Genomic DNA, 25,140 nt, shown 5'->3' with positions numbered 1-25,140 from the left:
AAATCGTATGTGCCAAATGGCATCACATGGACCACCTCTTCCATAGCAGAGTGAAGTTGCAGTCTGGCTTCAATCAGCTATGAGAGAGAGAATAGTGGAGGAGATGACAGGGCTCAGTGATCTGTGCACAATCATCCCATCTCCAATGTGAATAGGACACATTTACCTCTCTACTGAGCCTGGGGGGGGTTGAGATGAATAACAAAGGTCATTCTTCTCTATTCACCTCAGAGCGAGCCATCGTCCCCAACTGCTCACCATTGGTATTGGTTTGTCCAGGTTTAGAGATGGCTGGGCCTCTAAAGGCTTTCTGAGACAAATCATTATTAACTGGTCCTCTTGGAGATGGAACTATATTAAACCGATCAATACCACTGTAGCCTTGAATGAATCACGCCGCAGCCGCACGGCTCAATGTAGCTATTCTAGGTAGAGCGCGTCGAGGATCAGGAATAGGGTTGTGAAAGAGAGAGAGGCGGCAGATGGAACAATAACAAAGTTATAAAGAAATGGGAAGGGCGGGAGGGCTGAGTCACTCTACGTGAGTGGTCGGCTGGGAAAGTGATGGCTTGAAAAAAAAAAAAGGTGCTTCAATATCTCTATGGAAGTACCTCTAAATTCAACTGGACTGGGATTGTGCAGTGTGGTTACTCGCAATGTGCTAACTTGTGAGAGCTCCTGACAGTGTGGTTGGTAGGTAGGGGGTTTGATTATAACTTTGGGAGGCTGGCAGAAAACTATGCAAGTCTCTCATCAGAAAGAATAATGTACAATCACAGTAATTCAGTACAGGTCTGTGAAGTTCTCATCATTAAAAGACATTGCAATGGGCAGCAGCGCCTAGCGATGTACCTGAACGTTTGTGACACTCCAAGTAAACTCTTGCTATTTACCTGGAACAGGCCATGGTGGTGCACCACTCCGTCCTGGTTATGTAGCAGAGAGAGGAGGGAGTACTCGGTGTGCAACAGCATCTTCCCCTGCCTCTCCTCCTGGGTCTCCCCGGCCGCGTCTGCCCGCTCCTCCAGCGTCAGAATCTACAACAGAAAGCAGCAGCAGGGTCGTGTTCATTAGGCACCAAAAGTAAGAAAACTGACTGAAACAGTGAGGGCCCACCAAGATTTGTCAAATAAGAAACGCTTGTTTTTGTTTCCCATTGCAAAACATCTTGCTACTGTGTCGCCTAATGAATTCGACCCAGAGGTCACGAGCCCAGACGCTCTGGGACTGGGGAGAAATCCCTAAACAATGAACCACATGCAGTCGTCTCCCCACAACAATGCCTAAAGATGTACCATAACAGCTGACCCCAGACAGGTGATCTAGGCCTCGGGAAAGCACTTAGGAAGAGGGGGTTGCGAGCCAGAGGGGACACAATACAGGCCTGCATGTTTGGCACATGTCCCTAAATGCTACGGTCAACACACTCAGGAGACACTGAAGGAGGGGTCATACCATAGACTTAGCACTGGAGCCAAAGCAGGGTGGGGAGCCACCTTTTCACTCTTCCTCCTCCTAAAACACCTTGTGTGTAAAACAGATTATTGGATTGCCCCAATAAACAAATTGCCTCTACAGTTTGCCTTCCCCTAAGCAAGCGCAGGCTGCTGCTCTCAAATAGGGCTGTAAAGGAATAACTGAACACCAACAAAGACGTCGGTTTAAGAAGGTCAAAGGTTCAAATGGCTATTGGACACTAACTAACTAGCTATTGTTTGAAGAGACTAATTAATCTCCATCGAACAATGAAAATAAACAATTCAAAAGAAACAGATATTGAGTGTGAGTCTGTGTGTTCACTCACCTTTAGCTGGTAGAAGTCATCCGTCCCATCCTTCCTGGCCAGACACTGCACTATGCTTGGCACGGGCGAGTTCCCCAAACGAGGCCCTGTAAAGAAGAAGTGGCAACAGCTGCATGACCAAAAGGTAAGGAGTGTGTGTGTGTGCCCTAACGCAAACCATTAGGAGGCATGCAAATTTCAACACCCCTAACATAACGTTTTCTTACACGTCATCTAGCAGACAGCAGAAGTCTTGTGCTAAGGTTTCACAATAAAGCTAACAGCATACATTTCCTGAAAAGATTGAAGAAACAACAACTCTGCAGAATAGATTCTGAGCCGTCTACCCAATGTCAAAAATTCCTCACATTCTTGTCTCAGGCAAACTGAATCCCCCCAACTCTTTCCTTGTTTCCTTCGCGCACACACATAGTTGTAAGAGGCCAACCTTTCCCCCTGAGTAAACCCCATCTCTTACCCAGGACGAAGGGACCTGCCCTCTTGGCGTTGCTTCCAGCTATTCCAGGACACAGGAGCTTGCTGGCCCTGCCTGAGGTCTCTCCGGCCCCCCTCTCCAAAGAGCGCCGCTTTGACATGCTGGAGCTCTGCAGGAAGAACACAGTGACAAAAAGCTAAATCAGATAACATCAGATCAAGATAGGCACGTTAAATGGCGTAGGACAGAAATGTGACCACAAGAAGCAACTCTCTCAAACTAGCTAATACGGTCTTGATGTTCTTCCAGGCCACTAGCAAAATATCAATTTTGAGCTGCATAATTAAACCGCTAAGATTCTGACCAAAATTCTATCAATGTGTCATACAGTAGAAAATACATTAGTTCTCAATTATCAATGAAACTGCATGACTATACCTGGGTCTCTCCAGAAGTTCTCTAATGACTATTGACTAATGCAGCAGACTGTCTGTCTTGTGGTATGAGAGAGGAGAGGTTTGAACCCCTCCCAACCACTTTACAAAAGCCCTCCCACAAGTTTACCAACACAGTGTGAATAGCTAGCCATTAAAGGTTAATTCAGATGATGACTCTGGTGAGAGCGATGACACCTCAGCTTTAATCCCCACAATGTGGCATGCAAACGAAACATCCATGTACTCCCACTGAATGACAAATGCCTTGATGCAGAATGCAGTAGGATTACTGCAACATCAGCTCCTGCAAGGGTGTAATTCTGGTGAAAATGCTAAAGATGGCAAAAAATGTAATAGGGCTAGGCTGAATGCTTTTTCATGCTGGTTTCATTTGATTATGTGAATTGATTGCCCCCCATCTATCCTCAGAGTTCGTACTGCTTGGTGACCTAAATTGGGATATGCTTAACACCCCGGCCATCCTACAATCTAAACTAGATGCCCTCAATCTCACACAAATTATCAACGAACCTACCAGGTACAACCCTAAATCCGTAAACATGGGTACCCTCATAGATATCATCCTGACTAATTTACCCTCTAAATACACCTCCGCTGTCTTCAACCAGGATCTCAGCGATCACTGCCTTATTGCCTGCATCTGTAACGGGTCCGCGGTCAAACGACCACCCCTCATCACTGTCAAACGCTCCCAAAAACACTTCAGCGAGCAGGCCTTCCTAATTGACCTGGCCCAGGTATCCTGGATGGATATAGATCTCATTCCGTCAGTAGAGGATGCCTGGTTGTTCTTTAAAAGTAATTTCCTCTCAATCTTAAATAAATATGCCCCATTCAAAAAATACAGAACTAAGAACAGATATAGCCCCTGGTTCTCCTCAGACTTGACTGCCCTTGACCAGCACAAAAACATCCTGTGGCGTACTGCATTAGCATCAAATAGCCCCCGCGATATGCAACTTTTCAGGGAAGTTAGGAACCAATATACACAAGCAGTTAGGAAAGCAAAGGCTAACTTTTTCAAACAGAAATTTGCATCCTGTAGCACTAACTCCAAAAAGTTTTGGGACACTGTAAAGTCCATGGAAAATAAGAGCACTTCCTCCCAGCTGCCCACTGCACTGAGGCTAGGAAACACTATCACCACCGATAAATCTACAATAATCGTGAATTTCAACAAGCATTTTGCTACGGCTGGCCATGCTTTCCACCTGGCTACCACTACCCCGGCCACCAGCTCTGCACCCTCCGCTGCAACTTGCCCATGCCCCCCCCCCGCTTCTCCTGCACACAAATCCTGACAGCTGATGTTCTGAAAGAGCTGCAAAATCTGGACCCTGACAAATCAACTGGGCTAGACAATCTGGACCCTTTCTTTCTAAAACTAGCCGCCGAAATTGTCGCAACCCCTTTTACTAGCCTGTTCAACCTCTCCTTCGTAACGTCTGAGATCCCCAGAGATTGGAAAGCTGCCGCGGTCATCCCCCTCTTCAAAGGGGGTGACACTCTAGATCCAAACTGTTACAGACCCATATCCATCCTGCCCTGCCTTTCAAACGTTTTTGAAAGCCAAGTTAACAAACAGATCACCGACCATTTCGAATCCCACCGTACCTTCTCCGCTATGCAATCCGGTTTCGAGCTGGTCATGGGTGCACTTCAGCCACGCTCAAGGTCCTAAACGATATTATAACCGCGATCGATAATAGACAGTACTGTGCAGCCGTTTTCATTGACCTGGCCAAGGCTTTCGACTCTGTCAACCACCGCATTCTTATTGGCAGACTAAATAGCCTTGGTTTCTCAAATGACTGCCTCGCCTGGTTCACCAACTACTTCTCTGATAGAGTTCAATGTGTCAAATCGGAGGGCCTGTTGTCTGGACCTATGGCAGTCTCTATGGGGGTGCCACAGGGTTCAATTCTTGGGCCGACTCTTTTCTCTGTGTATATCAATGACGTCGCTCTTGCTGCTGGTGACTCTCAGATCCACCTCTACGCAGACGACACCATTTTGTATACATCTGGCCCTTCATTGGACACTGTGTTAACAAACATCCAAATGAGCTGCAATGCCATACAACACTCCTTCAGTAGCCTCCAACTGCTCTTAAACACTAGTAAAACTAAATGCATGCTCTTCAACCGAACGCTGCTTGCACCCGCCCACCCGACTAGAATCACTACTCTCGACGGGTCTGACCTAGAGTATGTGGACAACTACAAATATCTAGGTGTCTGGTTAGACTGTAAACTCTCCTTCCAGACTCACATTAAGAATATCCAATCCAAAGTTAAATCTAGAATCGGTTTCCTATTTCGCAACAAAGCCTCCTTCACTCATGCTGCCAAACATGCCCTCGTAAAACTGACTATCCTACCGATCCTTGACTTCGGCGATGTCATTTACAAAATAGCCTCCAACACTCTACTCAGCAAATTGGATGTAGTCTATCACAGTGCCATCCGTTTTGTCTCCAAAGCCCCATATACTACCCACCACTGTGACCTGTACGCTCTTGTTGGCTGGTCCTCACTACATATTCGCGCGCCAAACCCACTGGCTCCAGGCCATCTATAAATCACTGCTAGGCAAATCCCCGCCTTATCTTAGCTCATTGGTCACCATAGCAACACCCACCCGTAGTATGCGCTCCAGCAGGTATATCTCACTGGTCATCCCCAAAGCCAACACCTCCTTTGGCCGCCTTTCCTTCCAGTTCTCTGCTGCCAATGACTGGAACAAATTGCAAAAATCTCTGAAGCTGGAGACTCTTATCTCCCTCACTAACTTTAAGCATCAGTTGTCAGAGCACCTTACCGATCACTGCACATGTACACAGCCCATCTGAAATTAGCCCGCCCAACTACCTCATCCCTATATTGTTATTTATTTTGCTCATTTGTACCCCAGTATCTCTATTTGCACATCATCTCTTGCACATCTATCATTCCAGTGTTAATACTAATTGTAATTATTTTGCACTATAGCCTATTTATTGCCTTACCTCCATAACTTGCTACATTTGCACACACTGTATATATATTTATTTCTGTTGTATTTTTGACTTTGTTTTGTTTTACCCCATATGTAACTCTGTGTTGTTGTTTTTATCGCACTGCTTTGCTTTATCTTGGCCAGGTCGCAGTTGTAAATGAGAACTTGTTCTCAACTGGCTTACCTGGTTAAATAAAGGTGAAAAAAAAATGGGAAAAAAATCCTTTACAATTACTTTCTGAAAATCCTGCTGCAGCTCTTAGGACCTCTATATCAGGCGGTGTGAAAGGAAGGCCCGGAAAATCGTTAAAGACTCCAGCCACCCAAGCTATAGACTGTTCTCTCTGCTTCCGTACAGCAAGCGGTACCGGTGCATCAAGTATGACACCAACAGGCTCCCGAACAGCTTCTACACCCAAGCCATAAGACTGCTAAATAGCTGACAGAATGGCTACACGGACTGACTGAGTTGACCCTTGTATTTTTGCACTGTTTATGCACACTCACAGGACTCTACACACTCACTGACACTCCAACACACACATGTATACTGACTCTACACACATGCACTCACATACAATCATCATTTATGCTGCTGCTAGTCTGTTAATCATATATCTGGATGCCTAATCACCTTACCCCTATACATATCCAACTATCACTCCAGTATCCCTACACATTGTAAATATGGTATTGGAACTGACCCTGTATATAGCTTCTTACTTTTTTGTATTCTTCTTATTTCTATATCTTAAGTTATTTTTAGTGCTACATTGATATTGATTACTGGATTGTTGGGTTTGGAGCTTGCAAGAAAGACATTTCACAGTACTTGTGCACATTACATTAAAACTTTAAACTTAATCTGCACTGGTTCGTGGTTCTCTCAAAATCTGTGGCCTAGGCTATGTGGTGAGTTTCAACCATTGACAGTAAAAGGCCACGACTTCCTCTCAGAAGACAGTTTCCCATAAAAGGTTAGGCTCATGGCTTTTTTCATGACAGAAAAATAAATACCAATGCTACCATTTCTGATAAGGAACTGAAGGCACATGCCAGGGGAACCTGTGTGTGACACATTGTGACATCTATTTACAGTAACCTGCCTACCTTTATAAGACCTATGGTATTCTATCTTTGAGCGGTATTTGCTTTGCTTGCTGCCTGCTGATAATGAGTTCCTAAGTGATGAAATGCGCTCTGGTTCCCGTAACAGGGAAGTAATGCCCAGAACCAACTGGAGGGGAGTGAATCACTCGGTTCAGTCGCCCCCAGGGTTACCATGGACTAGGATTTGTCAGAAATACTAAAACGTCAGAGGGATGACACCAATAAGAGCGTGAACTGAAACATGTCCCAGAGTGTAAAAAGGGGGCATCGTTTCAGAGTGAAAACAATGTGAGAATTTCTGTTGTGAAAATGCAGCACAAAGATAGTAGGTCAATGTGCCTAAAGACAGCATTGTGGTGACCGTAGATCTTTAGTGGACACATGCCAGTACAATTTCAACCCTACTAGAGACGTTCCAGGGTGAGATGAATCGGGCTGATAAAAAAGTGGGAGCATAGAGGGCAATAACATTGCATTTGAATTACCTGCATGAGAGTAGACATTTGAAACTGACACACACCCAAAAAACTCAAAGTATGCATTCCAGGCAACACTAGTCAAAATGCTCACACATTAAGCAAACACAGCGAACATTAGAATTAACCCACGAATAATGAGACATCTTTCCTCTTTGAAACTATTCCGCCATGGGCCACACAGCTTGGCTCTGGTGAGGACAGGACAGTTTGCAGCAGTCAGTGGGCCTACACAAATTCTCACTTCTATGAGGATTTTTTCAGATCCCAGACAGCAGACAGTGTCATAATCATGTCTCTCGCCTGTCTGTCGCCATCTCAAGCAGTCATCAATCACCCAGGGAGGCTTATGAACAGTGTTTTTCATATGACTCCCAGTCACATGTGCAACTGTAGGAGAGCAGTATATTATATCAATCAATTACCATACTATTTATTTACACAAGTCATCTAAACTAAATCCATGTTAGACATTGCAATTTGCAGAGATGGAATAGTACACAGGGTATGCTGCTAAAATGACTGTCCAACAAGGTAAGTATTACAAACAGCACCTGCCGGCTCTGATTCAGATGTGCATTTCTACAAAAGCACTGTACTGCCCTAAAACCATCTGACAAAACAATTACTTTTCTGTAATGCATGCACCTTAGGCTTCCCTGAAATGGGCTGCTCACAACTTGACTTCAGATTAGTTTGACGAATGTAAGCCAACTACCAATAGATCAAGAACCAAAGGTCAAACCAACACAATGATTGGCAAGAATAACTTCAGTGCAATGGCATGCTAAGATGCAGTCTTATCTGCTGCTGACTGTACTGAGAGAGTAGGAACATAGCCCACTGAATCATATCAGACAAAAGGCACCAGAGAGAGAATCTCCCACACCATCCACGAGAACATGCGCTCTTTAAATAGCTAGAGAGAGCGCACACACACACAAGGCCACCATAGGTGACTGGAGATCCACCCACGGCCTATTATAGCGGCATGATTCATGCATTACACACCATGTTCTGTTGCAAAACAAAATAATTTGCTAAAAGCATTGCTAAAGGAGCCAACCCTAAATAAAAAAGAATAGAACCAACTCTTTTTTACACATTCATACCTGGAACCTAGGCTATAACCTGATAATTAATTGAAAAAGAATAGTCCAAGCTATCACAATGTTGTCAGAGGATTTGATTCACACAAATCACGTGTGATCGAAGTTGAACAAAGGATTATTGACTTGAGGTTGCACCTGTCAATCACCCTAACTATATTGGACATCATGATAAAGATACCTAGCTAGCTCGTAATGGGCTATTTGTTTTGCTGTTTGATGTACATTGGTGAAACCTTAACAGCCTTCAGCGCTCTTATGGTTACCTACCATCTTGCAGCTGGCTGCCTATTGTTACATTTTGAATGCCCTTGGCCATACAAGGTCACAAAAAAATAACTACAGACATAGGAATGACGACATAATTTTACAAGGGGGTGTCCGTTGCAACATTGTATCAGGCTATCATTTGAGAAATGACCACGCATCGCAGCTATGCAATCCCTCAAGTACACGACCCCTTTTGACTCCTACAACGGACACGAGCGCCAACAATCACCATTTGTCCTCAAGCCATTGAGCCACCCCGATCTTAGCTATGTCATGACATGAGTAAAGTCTAACTAGGTACCATTTATAGTACCGACAACCCACGAGCGTTCACAAACAAGCCCCACGCCCGAACGCAATGTTGTAGCAAAATAAGTTTGTAAACGAACAGGAATTAGTAAAAACACAGCGCATATATGGTGTATGGAAAAAGTGGGTACGTTAATTACAAAACAATGTACGATAATCGGCGTCAGCGAAGCTATGCTAGGTAGCCTAACTAAGGTTAGCTAAATGTGCTAAGTCCATTCGGCACGAGCAACCCAAAGCTAGCGCGAACTACAACAATGCACACCGTTCACACATAGGAACGACCCAATGACAAATGTGCATGGTATTTCTGGCAATTAATTTGTGCCGTTTCCAATTTACCCATTGTCTGCTAAACAATACACATTGCGCAGAACAACGGGGAGGTCATTTAAACAAAGTACATGCTAGCTAGCTACTACTAACGTTACTACCGCTAGAGCAAGCTCGTTCGCCACCTCGCTCACTCAGGTCTTTTTTCTTTATCAACAACTTACCTCGAGCTGAAAACGCCGAGGAAAGTCTACGTTGTATTGCTACAGCATGGGCATTTCTTTAAAAGTATTGTTCCGTGCATACGAAGTTGGTTCCCCCAACCAAAGGAGACCGTATATGGAGGGTTGATATCGCGCTATGTTTGTTTTAGCCACTATTACCGAAATGACCACTCAGGAAAAGCTGCCATTCGTCAGCTTTCTGATCGCATCTTTCCATAGCAGCGCCACCTGACAACGGAAATGACGCAAATTGCATGACTGACAGACTTGCTCAGCCAATAAAAAAAAAACATAATTTGGTTTAGTAATTTTGTCTCGCAGATGCAGTTGATTGATTGAGCGTTTGATGAAATGTGTGCGACAGGAGGACTAGCAATGACATAACGTTGAGCAGAGGTTCAGTGTCAAACTATGTGTCAAATTCAATTCAATATAGTTTCAAAATGCACACATGGTTTTACAACACTGTTATACAAAAATGAATAAGTAAATTGTGAGCTTGGAAGCAAATATTGTATCCATTCATAACCAATCAGTGGCAGCAAAAAGTCCAGCATTACACTCAATGCTCCATTCACATGTTGTGATAGCTTTGTGCCTTAGTGAAATTCTATATCCTTAATTGCAAACAATTCCTCCATTCATGAGAAAGGATCTAGCAAGGGAGAGGAATGTCCCTTGAGAATGAAATAGGCTACAATAACTTTACATTCCTATCATTATCCTCATCTCTACTCAGATGGATAACAGGATTTTGGTTTGACTCCCAAACATATCTACACCTTCATTATAATGCATGACTATCGTACATATCATACATATTGTACGAGATAACTTGAGTATTATACAGTTATACAGTCATATACAGTACATGTATTTGATTGATTAGTAATCTTTTAAGCATAAATTAAAGGTGCAGAACCACTCTGAAAAAATAATAGTTCCATGTGTCTGAAATGTGCTCCCTTTCCTCCCTGACCTGTTATGCTGACTAACATTTCCTTTGGTCCAAAAAATGAATCCTTCTACAAGCAGACCCTCCCATGCTGATCCAAATTTAGCATCCCTCTTATGGAACAATAATCTCTCCCCCACTTACTAGTTTCGATCCAGTGGGTAGGTAATAGGGGCGGCTTGTCAAACAAAAAGGGGGGATGTAAAGGGCACAAAGTGATTTGGGCTGCACTAGTCTTCCTGTGTTGACTCAGCACAATGGATGCCCCTGGCCACATGAAACACTTGTCAGCCTGTGTGGTTAACAGTGTCCAGCCCACAGCTTTTGATGAGGAAACTATGAATCATACCTTAAGAGAGCTTAGAGGTAGAGAGGGACATACACTATATTTCTAAAGTGTTCTATTTAATTCTGTGGGAAGCGACTCGGCCTTGTAACAGTCTGCCATTCGCATCCATTGATATGGCACATTCTCTCTTTATATGCTTTAATTAAAACATGAAAAATAGTGGATGATTGGTTTAGGAATATAATGTATATAAACCATGCCCTTATGTAAGGCTCTGGTCTGACATCTCTCTCTCCCCAGCAGACTGTAAGGAAGGCCTCACCTGAATCCCCCACCCACAGGTCTATTCAGCACAGCCATGTCTCAGCATGTTTTGACTGCTTGGTATGCACTGATCTTGTGTCTGTGTGTGTGTGTGTGTGTGTGAGAGAGTGAAAGAGAGAATGTCTGGGTGTGTGGTTGACTGGGGGAGAGGGTTCTTCAGGGACATGCCCAGACTATCCGTTTCTCTTTGACTTGATTTTAGGAGGCACTCAAACAACCCAAACACATGCAGGTACAGCATTGTGCTGTTTACATTGCAATCTTAATTGTAGGCCGGCCTATGCAGACAAGGAGGGAGTTGGTGCCAAATTTGGGAAGGGTGAGATTTACTTGGACATAGTGTTTGTGTCAGATATTAGGTTTGTATGTTATGATGGCTAATCCCATGTTCCGTATAATGCTGTGATGTTGTTTTATAGAGATGAGTTGACTATAGTATTTTGTGACAGATTTGTTTCTGGGTGACGATATTATGAGTTGACTGACTTTAGATGGGCAATGTGGGTGTCTTTATGGAAAGGTAAACGAGTGCTAAAGTCACAACCCAGGGAGTGGGAGTAGACTCGTCACCCCTGTAATGACAATACAACTTTTTCAGTATTGCTCAATTGAGAAACTCAGTTAACACGAAATGTCTCAGCAGTGTGTGGGCAAGGGGGTGATAGTGTGGGCGAGAATAAACCAGATTACAAGAAATGAGGAGCAATATTCTCCCCTCTCTCTCGCCTTGAAAATGATTTTGCCTCAGGCAAAATGTTTGTACTCTGAATGTAACGAAAACTCTTGAAAAAAAAAAAAAAACTATTTCTGCACTCTCATACTGCTGTTAAGCAGTCTAGACATGACTATATACAAAGTTATAAAGCAACAGCTCCCTCTAGTGACAGGACTCCTCTACAACAACAACAACAACAAAAAGGAGACAGTAACCAAACAGCTCTAGATTAGCACTCTATTGCATCATCAAGGGCACTTAAAAGGGTCAATCTGCTATTGAAACAATAACAAAGCAGGGACCCCGTCTGTTTTGGTAAAAAGTTGAGGAATGGGCCAGGAGAAAAGTAACCCCTCTCAAATTCATAGACAGAGCTACGGGTGCAAGGACTGACCATCCATGTCAAAATGATCATTTTAACCATGTTTTGAGGAGTAAAACAATCGTATATTTTGGAATCTGAAGGGGTGTGACAATTGAACCAAGCTCATGAGTAATTTAAGTTATATTCTTCAAGAATCAATGGGTATATATCATTAATTTATAAGTCAAAAAATGGATGTAGCAACTGCAGATTGACCCTTTAAATAGAAATGAATACAGTATATAAATTAAACAAAGCTAATGAGAGTTTCATATTTATTTACTTTCCAATCTATGTATTCCGAAATTGACTTTTCTATAAAACATTTTTTTACAATCTTTAATATTTCACCCCCCCAAAAAAACTGAAAAAGACATACACTGAAAACATGTACACCTCATGATAAATAAATAAATACATCTTGGACCATCTGTCATATTGCATAAAAGAATCAGCTACTTCCATACATTATTGTGGTTACATTAGTGTTGTGTCACAATCTATTAGCATCACATTTGATGACATTTTGCAATAATTCACATAATATATTTACAAATTATTTGAAGACACTAAAGCTCGCCCTAAACATGCTTTATATATTTTTTATCCCATACCAAAAAATTAAATCAAGGTACAGTAGAACTTTCTCAAAATAGGTTTTGGGATTTTTGAATTACAATGACAAGTGCACTTGGGTTTCTTTCAGTTCCACCAGCCTCTTCAGGTCAGGGGTGTCAAACTAAATTCCTGGAAGGTCGTGTGTTTGCTGGCTTTTGTAATTTATGTCAAATTAAGGCCTAGAGAACTAGATGAGAAGATTGAAAACCCGCAGACCCAAGGCGCTCCAGGAATTGAGTTTAGAGTAAATCAGATTAAGAAAGCCAGCAAAAAGTCTAAATACTGTATTACAGCAGATATGTGATAGAGAAAACAGCTTTATCTAAACATCATGGCGTGATAACAAATGAAAGACGAAGTTACTATTTCTCTGGGAGGAAAAGTAACAAGAAATATTGTTTAACATGACATCCACGGAATGTCAACTTTAAATACCATACATTGATTGAAGCGGGATCAGCAGAGCAGAAACCATTGATTGGAACAAATATGTTCCAACGATTCCATTTGACGTTTCAGTGTGACCTCTAGTACAGAGCTGTTGTATATGTAACTTTTTAAAAAACTATTGAGATTACCACAATAGCACAAAATACAATCAGCGGCCAGTTTATTAGGTACACCTGGTTCACGAAAATTGATCGCTCCTACAGACAGTGAGTCACGTGGCCTGCTATATAAAGCAGGCAGACAGGCATCAAGGCATTCAATTACTGTTCGATTGAACGTTAGAATGGGCAAAACGAGTGACCTACAGTGGGGAAATAAAGTATTTAGTCAGCCACCAATTATGCAAGTTCTCCCACTTAAAAAAGATGAGAGAGGCCTGTAATTTTCATCATAGGTACACGTCAACTATGACAGACAAAATGAGAAAATAAAATCCATAAAATCACATTGTAGGATTTTTAATGAGTTTATTTGCAAATTATGGTGGAAAATAAGTATTTGGTCAATAACAAAAGTTTCTCAATACTTTGTTATATACCCTTTGTTGGCAATGACACAGGTCAAACATTTTCTGTAAGTCTTCACAAGGTTTTCACACACTGTTGCTGGTATTTTGGCCCATTCCTCCATGCAGATCTCCTCTAGAGCAGTGATGTTTTGGGGCTGTCGCTGGGCAACACAGACTTTCAACTCCCTCCAAAGATTTTCTATGGGGTTGAGATCTGGAGACTGGCTAGGCCACTCCAGGACCTTGAAATGCTTCTTACGAAGCCACTCCTTCGTTGCCCGGGCGGTGTGTTTGGGATCATTGTCATGCTGAAAGACCCAGCCACGTTTCATCTTCAATGCCCTTGGTGATGAAAGGAGGTTTTCACTCAAAATCTCACGATACATGGCCCCATTCATTCTTTCCTTTACACGGATCAGTCGTCCTGGTCCCTTTGCAGAAAAACAGCCCCAAAGCATGATGTTTCCACCCCCATGCTTCACAGTAGGTATGGTGTTCTTTGGATGCAACTCAGCATTCTTTGTCCTCCAAACACGACGAGTTGAGTTTTTACCAAAAAGTTCTATTTTGGTTTCATCTGACCATATGACATTCTCCCAATCCTCTTCTGGATCATCCAAATGCACTCTAGCAAACTTCAGACGGGCCTGGACATGTACTGGCTTAAGCAGGGGGACACGTCTGGCACTGCAGGATTTGAGTCCCTGGCGGCGTAGTGTGTTACTGATGGTAGGCTTTGTTACTTTGGTCCCAGCTCTCTGCAGGTCATTCACTAGGTCCCCCCGTGTGGTTCTGGGATTTTTGCTCACCGTTCTTGTGATCATTTTGACCCCACGGGGTGAGATCTTGCGTGGAGCCCCAGATCGAGGGAGATTATCAGTGGTCTTGTATGTCTTCACATTACCATTTCCTAATAATTGCTCCCACAGTTGATTTCTTCAAACCAAGCTGCTTACCTATTGCAGATTCAGTCTTCCCAGCCTGGTGCAGGTCTACAATTTTGTTTCTGGTGTCCTTTGACAGCTCTTTGGTCTTGGCCATAGTGGAGTTTGGAGTGTGACTGTTTGAGGTTGTGGACAGGTGTCTTTTATACTGATAACAAGTTCAAACAGGTGCCATTAATACAGGTAACGAGTGGAAGACAGAGGAGCCTCTTAAAGAAGAAGTTACAGGTCTGTGAGAGCCAGAAATCTTGCTTGTTTGTAGGTGACCAAATACTTATTTTCCACCATAATTTGCAAATAAATTCATTAAAAATCCTACAATGTGATTTTTCTCAATTTGTCTGTCATAGTTGACGTGTACCTATGATGAAAATTACAGGCCTCTCTCATCTTTTTAAGTGGGAGAACTTGCACAATTGGTGGCTGACTAAATACTTTTTTTCCCCACTGTAAGTGACTTTGAGCGTGGTATGATCATCGGTGCCAGGCGCGCCGTATCCAATATCTCAGAAACGGCCGCCCTCCTGGGCTTTTCACGCACGACAGTGTCTAGGGTTTACCGAGAATGGTGCGACAAACTAAAAACATCCAGTCAGCGGCCGTCCTGTGGGTGAAAACAGCTTGTTGATGAGAGAGGTCGAAGGAGAATGGCAAGAATAGTGCAAGGTAACAGGAGGCCACGAACAGAGAAATAACGGAGCAGTACAACAGTGATGTGCCGAACGGCATCTCGGAATGCACAACTCATCGATCCTTGTCACGGATGGGCTATTGCAGCAGACGACCACACCAGGTTCCACTCCTATAAGCTAAAAACAAGAAGAAGCGGCTCCAGTGGGCATGCGATCACCAACACTGGACAATTGAGGAGTGGAACAAAGTCGCCTGGTCCGACGAATCCCGGTTTCTGTTGCGTCATGCTGATGGAAGAGTCAGAATTTGGCGTAAGCAGCATGAGTCCATGGCCCCATCCTGCCTGGTGTCAACGGCACAGGGTGGTGGCGGTGGTGTAATGGTGTAGGGAATGTTTTCCTGGCACACGTTAGGTCCCTTGATACCAGTTGATCAACGTTTGAATGACACAACGTATCTGAACATTGTTGCTGAACAGGTGCATCCCTTCATGGCTACAGGGGGGTCCGACCCGGTACTAGATGGGTGTACCTAATAAACTGGCCACAGTGTATATTCAAGCTTACAACGTTTCCCCCCTCTCTTTTGCAAAATGCACAGTCTTGCAGACAGTTTACAGTTGGTCCTTGCTGAACAAATGAATTGACCTGCTCACGTCACATCAGCATCGAAAAGCTCTACAGACACACGAAGATGAGGTTTGTGTTGTTTGTGCGTTTGTTAGACAGTTGCCATATTTGCTGAGTGAGAAAGACGGCACAGCACAGCAGAGCAGACAAGACACTGTCCTACAGTAGAACACACCATTCCTAACCAACTCAGCTTTGAGCCCCGCCCTCGGATTCTGGTCACCATGGTAACACTGTCACAGCCCGTCCATCATGGCCAGAAGGTCATCCCCTTTACTGCTAGCACTCGATGGGCACGGCTTGCCAGCCTCCTCCGTGAAGTCCCCCATGATCTTGGCCAGCTCCGCATTGGCTTGCTGGTTCTGAAAGACAACGCAAGCCATCAATGGCAGATCTGAAAGGTCTTGTTTGGGGAGGGGCTTATGATTGATTACGGTACATCTTGTTAGACTGGCCCATCCTGATCCTAATGCCTCTCAGATAACCTACAATCCTTAGCCTGTCAATTAGACAAGCTATTCCGTTTGGGCAGCATGTCTGATCATGGGTTGTTCGTAAGTGCTAAGAGATGACTGCATGGGTGCAGTAAGTCTCCTGTGACAGGTTTCATGGGGACCTTTTTGATGGTTACACCACAGCAAGCATTTCGCTACACCTGCAATAACATCTGCTAAAATAGAAATTGATGTACAGTAGGATGGTCTCGATCTATGAAATGCTTCCATCTCATCCCTTTCAGTTACATAAAAGCATGTTACATGGTTGAATATTTATCTAGCCTCTGTGACAGAAAGAATATAGGTTAAAATTAACTTTACCATAGTCGCTTGGATTTTTATGACGTCATATGAAAACTCGTCTGGTCTTGATATCAAGGCCTCCCTGTGAGGAAGACAAATCCACATTATTGTTAAAAGGCCCAGTGCAGTCAAAAACGTGATTTTCCTGTGTTTTACACACCACACGACCAAAAAGTAAGTGGACACCTGCTCATCGAACATCTCATTCCAAAATCATGAGCATTAATATGGAGTTGGTCGCCCATTTGCTGCTATAACAGCCTCCACTCTTATGGGAAGGCTTTCCACTAGATGTTGGAACATTGCTGAGGGGACTTGCTGCCATTCAGCCACAAGAGCATTAGTGAGGTCGGGCACTGATGTTGGGCGATTAGGCCTGGCTCGCAGTCGGCGTTCCAATTCATCCCAAAGGTGTTCAATGGGGTTGAGATCAGGGCTCTGTGCAGGCCAGTCAAGTTCTTCCACACCGATCTCGACAAACCATTTCTGTATGGACCTCGCTTTGTGCACAGGGGCATTGTCAGGCTGAAACAGGAAAGGACCTTCCCCAAACTGTTGCCACAAAGTTGGAAGCACAGAATCGTCTAGAATGTCATTGTATGTTGTAGCGTTAAGATTTCCCTTCACTGGAACTAAGGGGCCTAGCCTGAACCATGGAAAACAGCCCCAGATCATTATTCCTCCTCCATCAAACTCTACAGTTGGAACTATGCATTGGGGCAGGTAGCGTTCTCCTGGCATCCGCCAAACCCAAATTTGTCTGTCAGACTGCCAGATGGTGAAGCGTGATTCATCACTCCAAGGAATGCGTTTTCACTGCTCCAGAGTCCAATGGCGGCGAGCTTTACACCACTCCAGCCGATGCTTGGCATTGTGCATGGTGATTTTAGGCTTGTGTGCGGCTGCTCGGCCATGGAAACCCATTTCATCAAGCTCCCGACGAACAGTTATTGTGCTGACGTTGCTTCCAGAAGCAATTTGGATCTCGGTAGCGAGTGTTGCAACAGAGGACAGACAATTTTTACGCGCTACGCGCTTCAGCACTCGCCGGTCCCGTTCTGTGAGATTGTGTGGCCTACTACTTCGTGGCTGAATCGTTGTTGCTCCTAGACGTTTCCATTTCACAATAACAGCACTTACAGTTGACCGGGGCAGCTCTAGCAGGGCAGAAATTAGACTGACTTTTTGGAAAGGTGGCATCCTATGACGGTGCCACATTGAAAGTCACTGAGCTCTTCAGTAAGGCCATTCTACTGCCAATTTTTGTCTATGGAGATTGTATGGCTGTGTGCTCGATTTTATACACCTGTCAGCAACAGGTGTGGCTGAAATAGCTGAAGCCACTAATTTGAAGGGTGTTCACATACTTTTGCATATATAGTGTATATATTTTCACACAATGAGGTTGGAATAATAGTGTGAAATTGTGAAAATTACGATAATGCCCTTTTAGTGTAAGAGCCATTTGAAAAGACTGCCTGAAATATCAGCCTGTTTTGGAGGAATGGAGTTTTGGCTTGCCTGGTGACATCACCAAGCGGTAAATTAGTTAATAGACCAATAAGAAAGACAGTTCAAAACCTCTCTGCCAATAATAGCTAGTTTCCAGTTTCCCCTCCCCACTCAGACCACTCCCAGACAGTCCTAGCAAAATTCTTGGTTGAGAATTTGCTCTGCTAAGAAGCTAGTTTTGTTTCTTTTTGACAATTTTTATTGGAAACAATCACAGTAAGTTACTTAAATCGTTAGCCAGAAACGATTTGATATTGAGATAAAAACGGCTACATTGGACCTTTAACACTGATAGTGATTCTTAACTCTGACAGTAATTTTTATCACAACACTGAACATAATTCAAAATTCAGGTTCAGTCCATTTCATCAAGTTGTGAGAAGTACTGTTGTAATTCCATCTTTAATTGATCCACAATGACACAAAATACAACAAAACAATGCTCATAACATAAAGGGGACTTACTCTTCTTCCTCATCTGTGGCAAAGAGGTTGACTCGGAAGCCACCGTCTGCATTTCCTGGTTTCTGGACTTCCAGACCCCCCATTAACCTGGCCAACATGTTCAGCTCCTCTTTGGCCAGGGGGTTTGGAGCGGTGTTGACCTGTATACACAGTGAATATGCGCATAATCATTAACATAACGCATTATTTAGCTGTCTAGGGCATTGTCCATTACATTTAAGGCTTAATTACAGATGTAGCTTAGTCTGACTAGGTCAAAAAAAGCACTTCAATGAAGAATTGTCATTAAACAATTTTGGTCTTAGACTAGGCTTAATCTTTGTCTGGGAAACTACTTCAACCCTTTGTCAAAAATAAAATATTGTAGGACATGCTGTAAAATGACATTTATGAGCAAACATGCAAGGCCTTGCAGGATAAATGCCTGTAAGAAATAAATATACAGCGTAGTGGTTAAGCATAATTTGAACTCACCGAATTTTGCTGTGCAGAGTTTTTGGACGTCCCTGACATGTGTGTTTCTACCGGACGGCTCACACTGTACCTGTGGGTAAACAGAAGTCAAGCACTTGACAAACTGAAATATAATGTAGCATCATGGGGGAGGCTAATAAACCTGTCACTGTGTAAATTATTCACTAAACAATTTGCAGTGACTGAGTTACCATGTTGATTTAGGCCTATATGACCATTGACCACAGTAGAGGAAATAGTAGATAATTTAGTAGTATCAGTGGGGGTATGTCCAGGAAGGTCAATGGTTGTCAATACAGTGTGGAGCAGGTGGGCAGCACAGCACTTACATGTTAGTGCCCAGCTTGATGACCCTCTCTCCAAACATCTCAAAGGAACCCTCGCGGAGAGCGCTGGTGTAGTTCCCACCGTTACGGAACTGCAGTCTCTTCACCTCTTCGCCATTGCAGCTGAACATTCTGAGGATAACAAAAAATACACACACAAAATATTCAGTAAGAATACATCATATGAAGCAACTGATCATTTCCTAAAGATATTTTGCAACTTCTCCTGTTTCCCAGAAGACACTTCAAACAATGCAAAGATGATACTGTTCAGGATAGACATTGATCCCAAGACACAATAAATGAGTTAAGTACGGCTGCACTCAATCCCTTGGCAAATACAGCTGTGCTAAAAGTAGGCTTTTCTAAATTTAGACGGCGGCTCGTTCAACACACCCTCAGTAATGCAATTAGCTGCAGATATGCCGGTCTAAATTAAGCCGACAGTGTCTGCGAAAGGAAAGCAAATAGATGCCATCAAACAGCACAAAACAAACAATGGATACAGCCATATTCAATGTATCTAATAAAATAGAGATTTTGCTCTATTGCAACAAACTTGGCTTGGTTGGATTGGTGGGATTCCATGTTATTTGGGTGTGGACAATTATAGCTGTACGGCTGTGGTACCTGATAAGTCCTGGGATATGTGTTCCGTGAGGCACAGGACCCGAGATCGGGAGGACAAAACGCCCATTGGAATTCTGCACTTTGTCTTTGAGGAAGATGGACACCTGCAAATACAGATGAGCAAAATGTAGTGATAATTGTGTAACATTTTGTATAATCTCTCGTGGACAGACTACTTAAACCTAAATGGTACCGTAGATCTGTCCTGATACAACGGCATGTGTGAGATAACGAGCAGCATTAGTTCCGGAGCTTTGGAAAAAAAAAAAAAATCACGATTTGGCAGGTGTTAGCATCTGACCAATTCTCGCAAGACTTTAGTTCTGGGTTAACCGAGATTACGCTCTGTATAATTTATGATGGGGTTATAATGCATCGTAAATGGACAGTTCACCCAAATTACATACTGGTTTCCTTAACTTGTAAACAGTCTATGGACAAGTTATGACAGCAATTCATGCTTTGGTTTAGCTTCCCTGGCACTAATTCAAATGCTAACGTTTTAGCATTTGTGACACAAAGTCATGGTACCTTTATTAACATGTTCTATCTCTGAAACCCATCAAAATATGCCCCACTCCCCCTTCCCAACACACTCATTATCTGTCGAAAAAGTTAGACAAACTACTGGGAGATCATGAACTCACCCTTATGTGCATGTCTTGAAAGAAGATGAGGAGCGTTTGCCGGATGAGCTGAAATTCACCACTAGACAAGGGTGTGTACATCTATAAATAAGAGCACAAAACATGCAATGAATAAGAGATCATATTGAACACTTAGCTGAGGTTTGGGCAATTAAAGGGAAGTTCATTATACCTCTATGAGCTGTCTGTATGTCTCTTCAACCTGGCTGAGAATGCTTGGGGTGTCCTTCACAAAATCCTTGATGGCATCCATATGGTTGAAGGACACAAGGAGGATATCTTTGGGCCGCGGGCAGAGGAGCACCTGGTACTTGAAGGCCATGGTCATCAAGTCATACAGCTGTGTGCATGAACAACATAGTCATATGGATGATGATGGGTTATTGTCATGCTCAAAAATAGCTGCTGCCAGTTCATAATGTACACCAGAGGGAGCCGTCAGCATATTTGAACAAACTGCTCTGCAGTTGAACTTATATAACATTTAAGCTTACAGCCATGATTAATATTTTAAAATGCTGAAGATATTCTATTTGATAGCCTATATCAAACCACTTTTTAAACACAACAGATAGAACTCTTCAAAATAGTCAAGCAATAATGGTGCAATAAATGATGAACGCTTTGAAAATATTGGTCTACATGGGGTTTTAAGTGACTTGGACAATTTCCCCAAGTACCTAGAATTAAGACTATTAAAGGGTCACTGGGTACAGAGGATGTGATTATGAGAATGTAATGATAAAAATTGTAATGTCGTCATGACAGCTACTCAGCTGACTCCAAAATGTGGTGAATCATAGTTAGATAGATAGATAGATGTTAAATAAATCCCTTTCTCAGAAACGGGATAACAACTCGATTGCCTTTCACTTCTGACAAAGGGTCCTGTTAATCAGGCACGAAACGGAAGAAAACAGACAAACACAGAGGGACTACACATCCTTGTCCAATAAAGAACGCCTATTTTCGTTTTGCTACGGCGTGCCCTGAACATGACCCAGGTGACACGATTCCATCCATACCTTGTCCATGCTGGCCTGGTTGAGTCTCATGATGGAGGCGTGGGCCAGTCGGTCAAACACGGTCCTGAGGGCTTTCTTGGAGTACAGCTCCTGTGGCTTGAACAGCTCCTCCAAAAACGTTTTATTGAACATGGTGGTGATGATGTCATTCATAACTGGCAGAGTGAGGGCACAGGAGAACAAGGTTGAGGCCAGGTCACAAGTAGGGGACTGGAATAATGTTGGTCTGTAATGTTAGACTCATTAAGATGGCATCATCAACATAAACATTGGGAGGTCTTTCCGACTTAAAGACATTCGATTTTTTTGTTTTACAAACAACCAAATCTGCTAAGACTGTTATTATTGGCTCTTCCTAATGGAGCCCATAATATAGGCCTAACGCAGTCTTGATAGAACTGGGCCCATATTCAACAAGTGTCTCTGAGTAAGAGTACTGATGTAGGATCAGATCCCCCTGTCCATTCATTATAATCTAAAAGGCTGAACTGATCCTGGATCAGCACTCCTACTCTGAGATGTATTATGAATACCAGCCCTGGTTTTAACTGTTGATGTTTGTAGGTGTGAAGTCCCCCCCTTGTTTATGATTATGACAACTGGGGTGTATTCATTACGGAAACCGATAAAGCCAAACGAATTTGTCCAATAGAAACTCTTGTTTGCGTTTTCCGTTAGGAGTAAACGGTTTGCAACAGAATCGGCGTAATGATTACACCCCTGGCAGAGTCTACCTTTAAAATCAATTAGTGCCGTGCTCAAATGAGTCTATCTTTAAGCAAGCAGATGTGCATTCTATAGGCAAGGTTTAACGTCCACCTATTCCCAATTGCCCTGAGAAAGCAACAGCCTTTTAAACCATCAGCAGCATTATCAGCGTGCAAAGTTATTTGATTTGGGAGGTAGAAACCGGATTTATATTCTTAATAAAGCCCATGGCTGAAATCTCTACAATCTTGAGGGCAGAGTGAATGAATATCTCTGGGCAAAGATTTCATCCAGATTGTTCTACCAATACTCTGTTGGTTTCCTTGAAGGCCTCAAAGCAGAGCATGTAGGCCTAGAGATGCACTGCATGAGAAACATCAAAATACCTCTCCTTCTGTCATCCTCTATCCAATCAGCTACAAGTACAATGAAGAATTTGCAGGTTAAAACACAGGCAGGGAGACACATGGATGAGCTCCAATTTATGGCAACCAGGTTGTGGACATGACAAGGTCAGTGATTCACCTGTTGGTCAGGTAGCTAGTTGAATTCTAGCCTAATACACCCAGACAGCTAAGCTAGTTAACGTTAGCTAACTAGCTAGCTATAATGTTACCTTTCTTGGCTTTGTCAGCTGGAATATTCTGAGCTCTTAGGCGTTGATCCAAGATGTAGAGCATTTCTCCACCGAGATTAATAAAAAGCAGGGGTAGCGTCCTCGAAGACATATTTGTCGTATTGTGCTGGATAGCTAGCTAGTGAAATGTCTCGTTTAAGCGTATGTAAGCTTCCACTTGGTTGCCAGGTCACGAAGTAAAAGGACCAATCAGGTAGCACGTACGTAACGTGCAAATATTTATTTGTATTTTTTGTGCAAATCAGAGATCAAAACGTTTTAGTAAAGGCTTGACCGTTCATGTTCATATATACCTCAGTGTTATGAATGTCCCTGGGACAGCAGCCTGTAAATCATCCTGAAAAAGGACAAAATGCCATTGGAGACAAGAAAAAACAGAACTTTATTGTACATCTTATGTTCATACATGGTGCTATGACTTCTTAGAGCAGTACTGTTTGGGGGTAGGGGGTCAAATTTAAACAAAACAAAATTTTAAATGTACATAGTATAACAATTACAATTTGTATCAACAATATGTGACATGAGATTCATTTAACTTCCACTTGAAAATCTATTCAATTGACTGTACAAGTCAAACGTCCCCATTCCTGATGCGAATTTCACGGGCCATCCTGCACATCTCAAAGAATCCACAGCAACAGGTCATCAACGCATCATTGCATATCGTCCCCTGTAAGAAAATATGATAATAAAATATGATGAGAATGAATCCACCAAATATTTGACAGTTCAAGTTCCTCAAACTAGGGAAAACCAGTAGGCTAATTTGTCAATATGTGTACTGATGAAATGGTCCCTTCCTGTCTTTCCTAATAAAAGGGTGAGACTGGCTGGGAAAGGAATGAGTTGCAGTTCTCCCTAGTGTGCTTTAAAATGACATACTCAATGCCTCACCATCCCTAATTACTTTAGGCTTCTAAGGGTAACATACCTGAATCCCATAGGTCAATCTCATGTGGGTCCTCATGGCTGTCATGCCTCCTGGAACACAGCCCAGGCATGGGTTCTCACCATACTTGTTAGCTGTGTAGCAACTCAATGCTGGTGGGCAGATGAAGCCCAAAGCACCTGTATGACAACATTTTACCTTATTGTAAAATCCAGAAAATAGGAAACACTTTTGACTTGAAACACTTGACAACCATTAAACCCTATGGTATGATACCAGGTAGGCCTACTTAGTGATGATACATAAGGTCTTATTTGTCTCAATACTCACAGACTAGGATGTCACTGCAGCAGGAGCACAGCCCAGTGCTCCACTCGCCCGTCTGCACATTTGTCCCATAAGAGCCTGCTCCTGGCTGGTGGGTGATGACTGGGTTCGACATGTCAATCAAATGGGGTCAGCTTCAGTCACCTAAAAACTAACCACATCGAACAGTTAGCACAGTGGTTGAAGTTTGATCATTTCCCCAATACAGCAATAAAACAAAACTAGCAGCAGGTAGACTGTTGTGGGATAGGAAATGTTCATTATCGTTTTTTCCTTCCTTCAAAATCATTGCTCATAGGAAAGTTCACATAAAAGTTCCATACACTGGTACTCAAGTTTATACACGGGTCCATTCATCCCTTGAACCACCATATACTGAAACCCTCTTATGTATTGCAATAGGTTTTAATATAATTACATAAAATGGGATATTGTTGTATTGCCATTTCATTAAACAAAGACTAATGATAACTGTTGTATAACTGTTCTGTATCATCAAAATTGTACAAGGACAAGACATGTACATCAATTTCAACTGTTTCTGAGAAAGCGGTAAACCTGAACATTTTAGGTAGTTGTTTATTATTAAGTAGTTACTCTATTGTAGCTTTTCTACAGATGTGAGAGCAGAGGAAAGAGCATGTCACTCACCTACGTTGTCTGCAACTCTGAGCCTCTCCAGATCTGAGTCGATACACTTTAACAGGAAGTTGTGATACTAAAGCTGTGAACAAGCGCTGATCACACACTCCTATGTTTCTCAAGACAACTCTCAACAGTAATGCAAACACCAAAATTCACAGTACGACAGTTAAGCTGTTTT

The 25,140-nt window shown here is 42.8% G+C and overlaps 3 protein-coding genes across 3 annotated transcripts in view; all 3 read right to left on the bottom strand.

Annotated features, from left to right (window-relative positions):
* The window catches only part of LOC121555815 (serine/threonine-protein kinase 40), a 35,054-nt gene extending 25,388 nt beyond the window's left edge, over positions 1-9,666 (bottom strand). The window contains exons 1-4 of the mRNA XM_041869666.1: positions 9,446-9,666; positions 2,262-2,388; positions 1,805-1,890; positions 894-1,037 (exon numbers count right to left, since the gene is read on the bottom strand). Coding sequence (XP_041725600.1) covers positions 894-1,037; positions 1,805-1,890; positions 2,262-2,379 — 348 coding nt within the window. The 5' untranslated portion in view covers positions 2,380-2,388; positions 9,446-9,666. The remainder of the gene's footprint in view (positions 1-893; positions 1,038-1,804; positions 1,891-2,261; positions 2,389-9,445) is intronic.
* Positions 9,667-15,601: 5,935 nt separating this feature from the next.
* Positions 15,602-23,256, bottom strand: LOC121555805 (protein OSCP1). Its single transcript, XM_041869654.1, has 10 exons — positions 23,078-23,256; positions 21,754-21,908; positions 20,901-21,068; positions 20,729-20,809; positions 20,082-20,185; positions 19,455-19,583; positions 19,126-19,195; positions 18,652-18,791; positions 16,693-16,756; positions 15,602-16,236 (listed from the first exon to the last, which is right to left on the bottom strand). The coding sequence occupies exons 1-10, from the start codon at positions 23,187-23,189 to the stop codon at positions 16,111-16,113; spliced, it is 1,149 nt and encodes a 382-aa protein (XP_041725588.1). The 5' UTR covers positions 23,190-23,256; the 3' UTR covers positions 15,602-16,110.
* A 205-nt stretch (positions 23,257-23,461) lies between these two features.
* LOC121555808 (PLAC8-like protein 1) lies at positions 23,462-25,064 on the bottom strand. The gene is made up of 4 exons (XM_041869659.2): positions 24,969-25,064; positions 24,321-24,468; positions 24,033-24,169; positions 23,462-23,771 (listed from the first exon to the last, which is right to left on the bottom strand). Exons 2-4 carry the CDS (start codon positions 24,430-24,432, stop codon positions 23,673-23,675), a joined length of 348 nt encoding a protein of 115 aa, XP_041725593.1. The 5' UTR covers positions 24,433-24,468; positions 24,969-25,064; the 3' UTR covers positions 23,462-23,672.
* Positions 25,065-25,140: the final 76 nt, after the last annotated feature.

The sequence above is a fragment of the Coregonus clupeaformis genome, unplaced genomic scaffold (assembly GCF_020615455.1).
Source record: "Coregonus clupeaformis isolate EN_2021a unplaced genomic scaffold, ASM2061545v1 scaf0152, whole genome shotgun sequence".
In the NCBI taxonomy this organism is placed as follows: Eukaryota; Metazoa; Chordata; class Actinopteri; order Salmoniformes; family Salmonidae; genus Coregonus; species Coregonus clupeaformis.
Note: the sequence above shows the minus strand (reverse complement) of the source record. Positions and strands in the feature narration are given on the sequence as shown.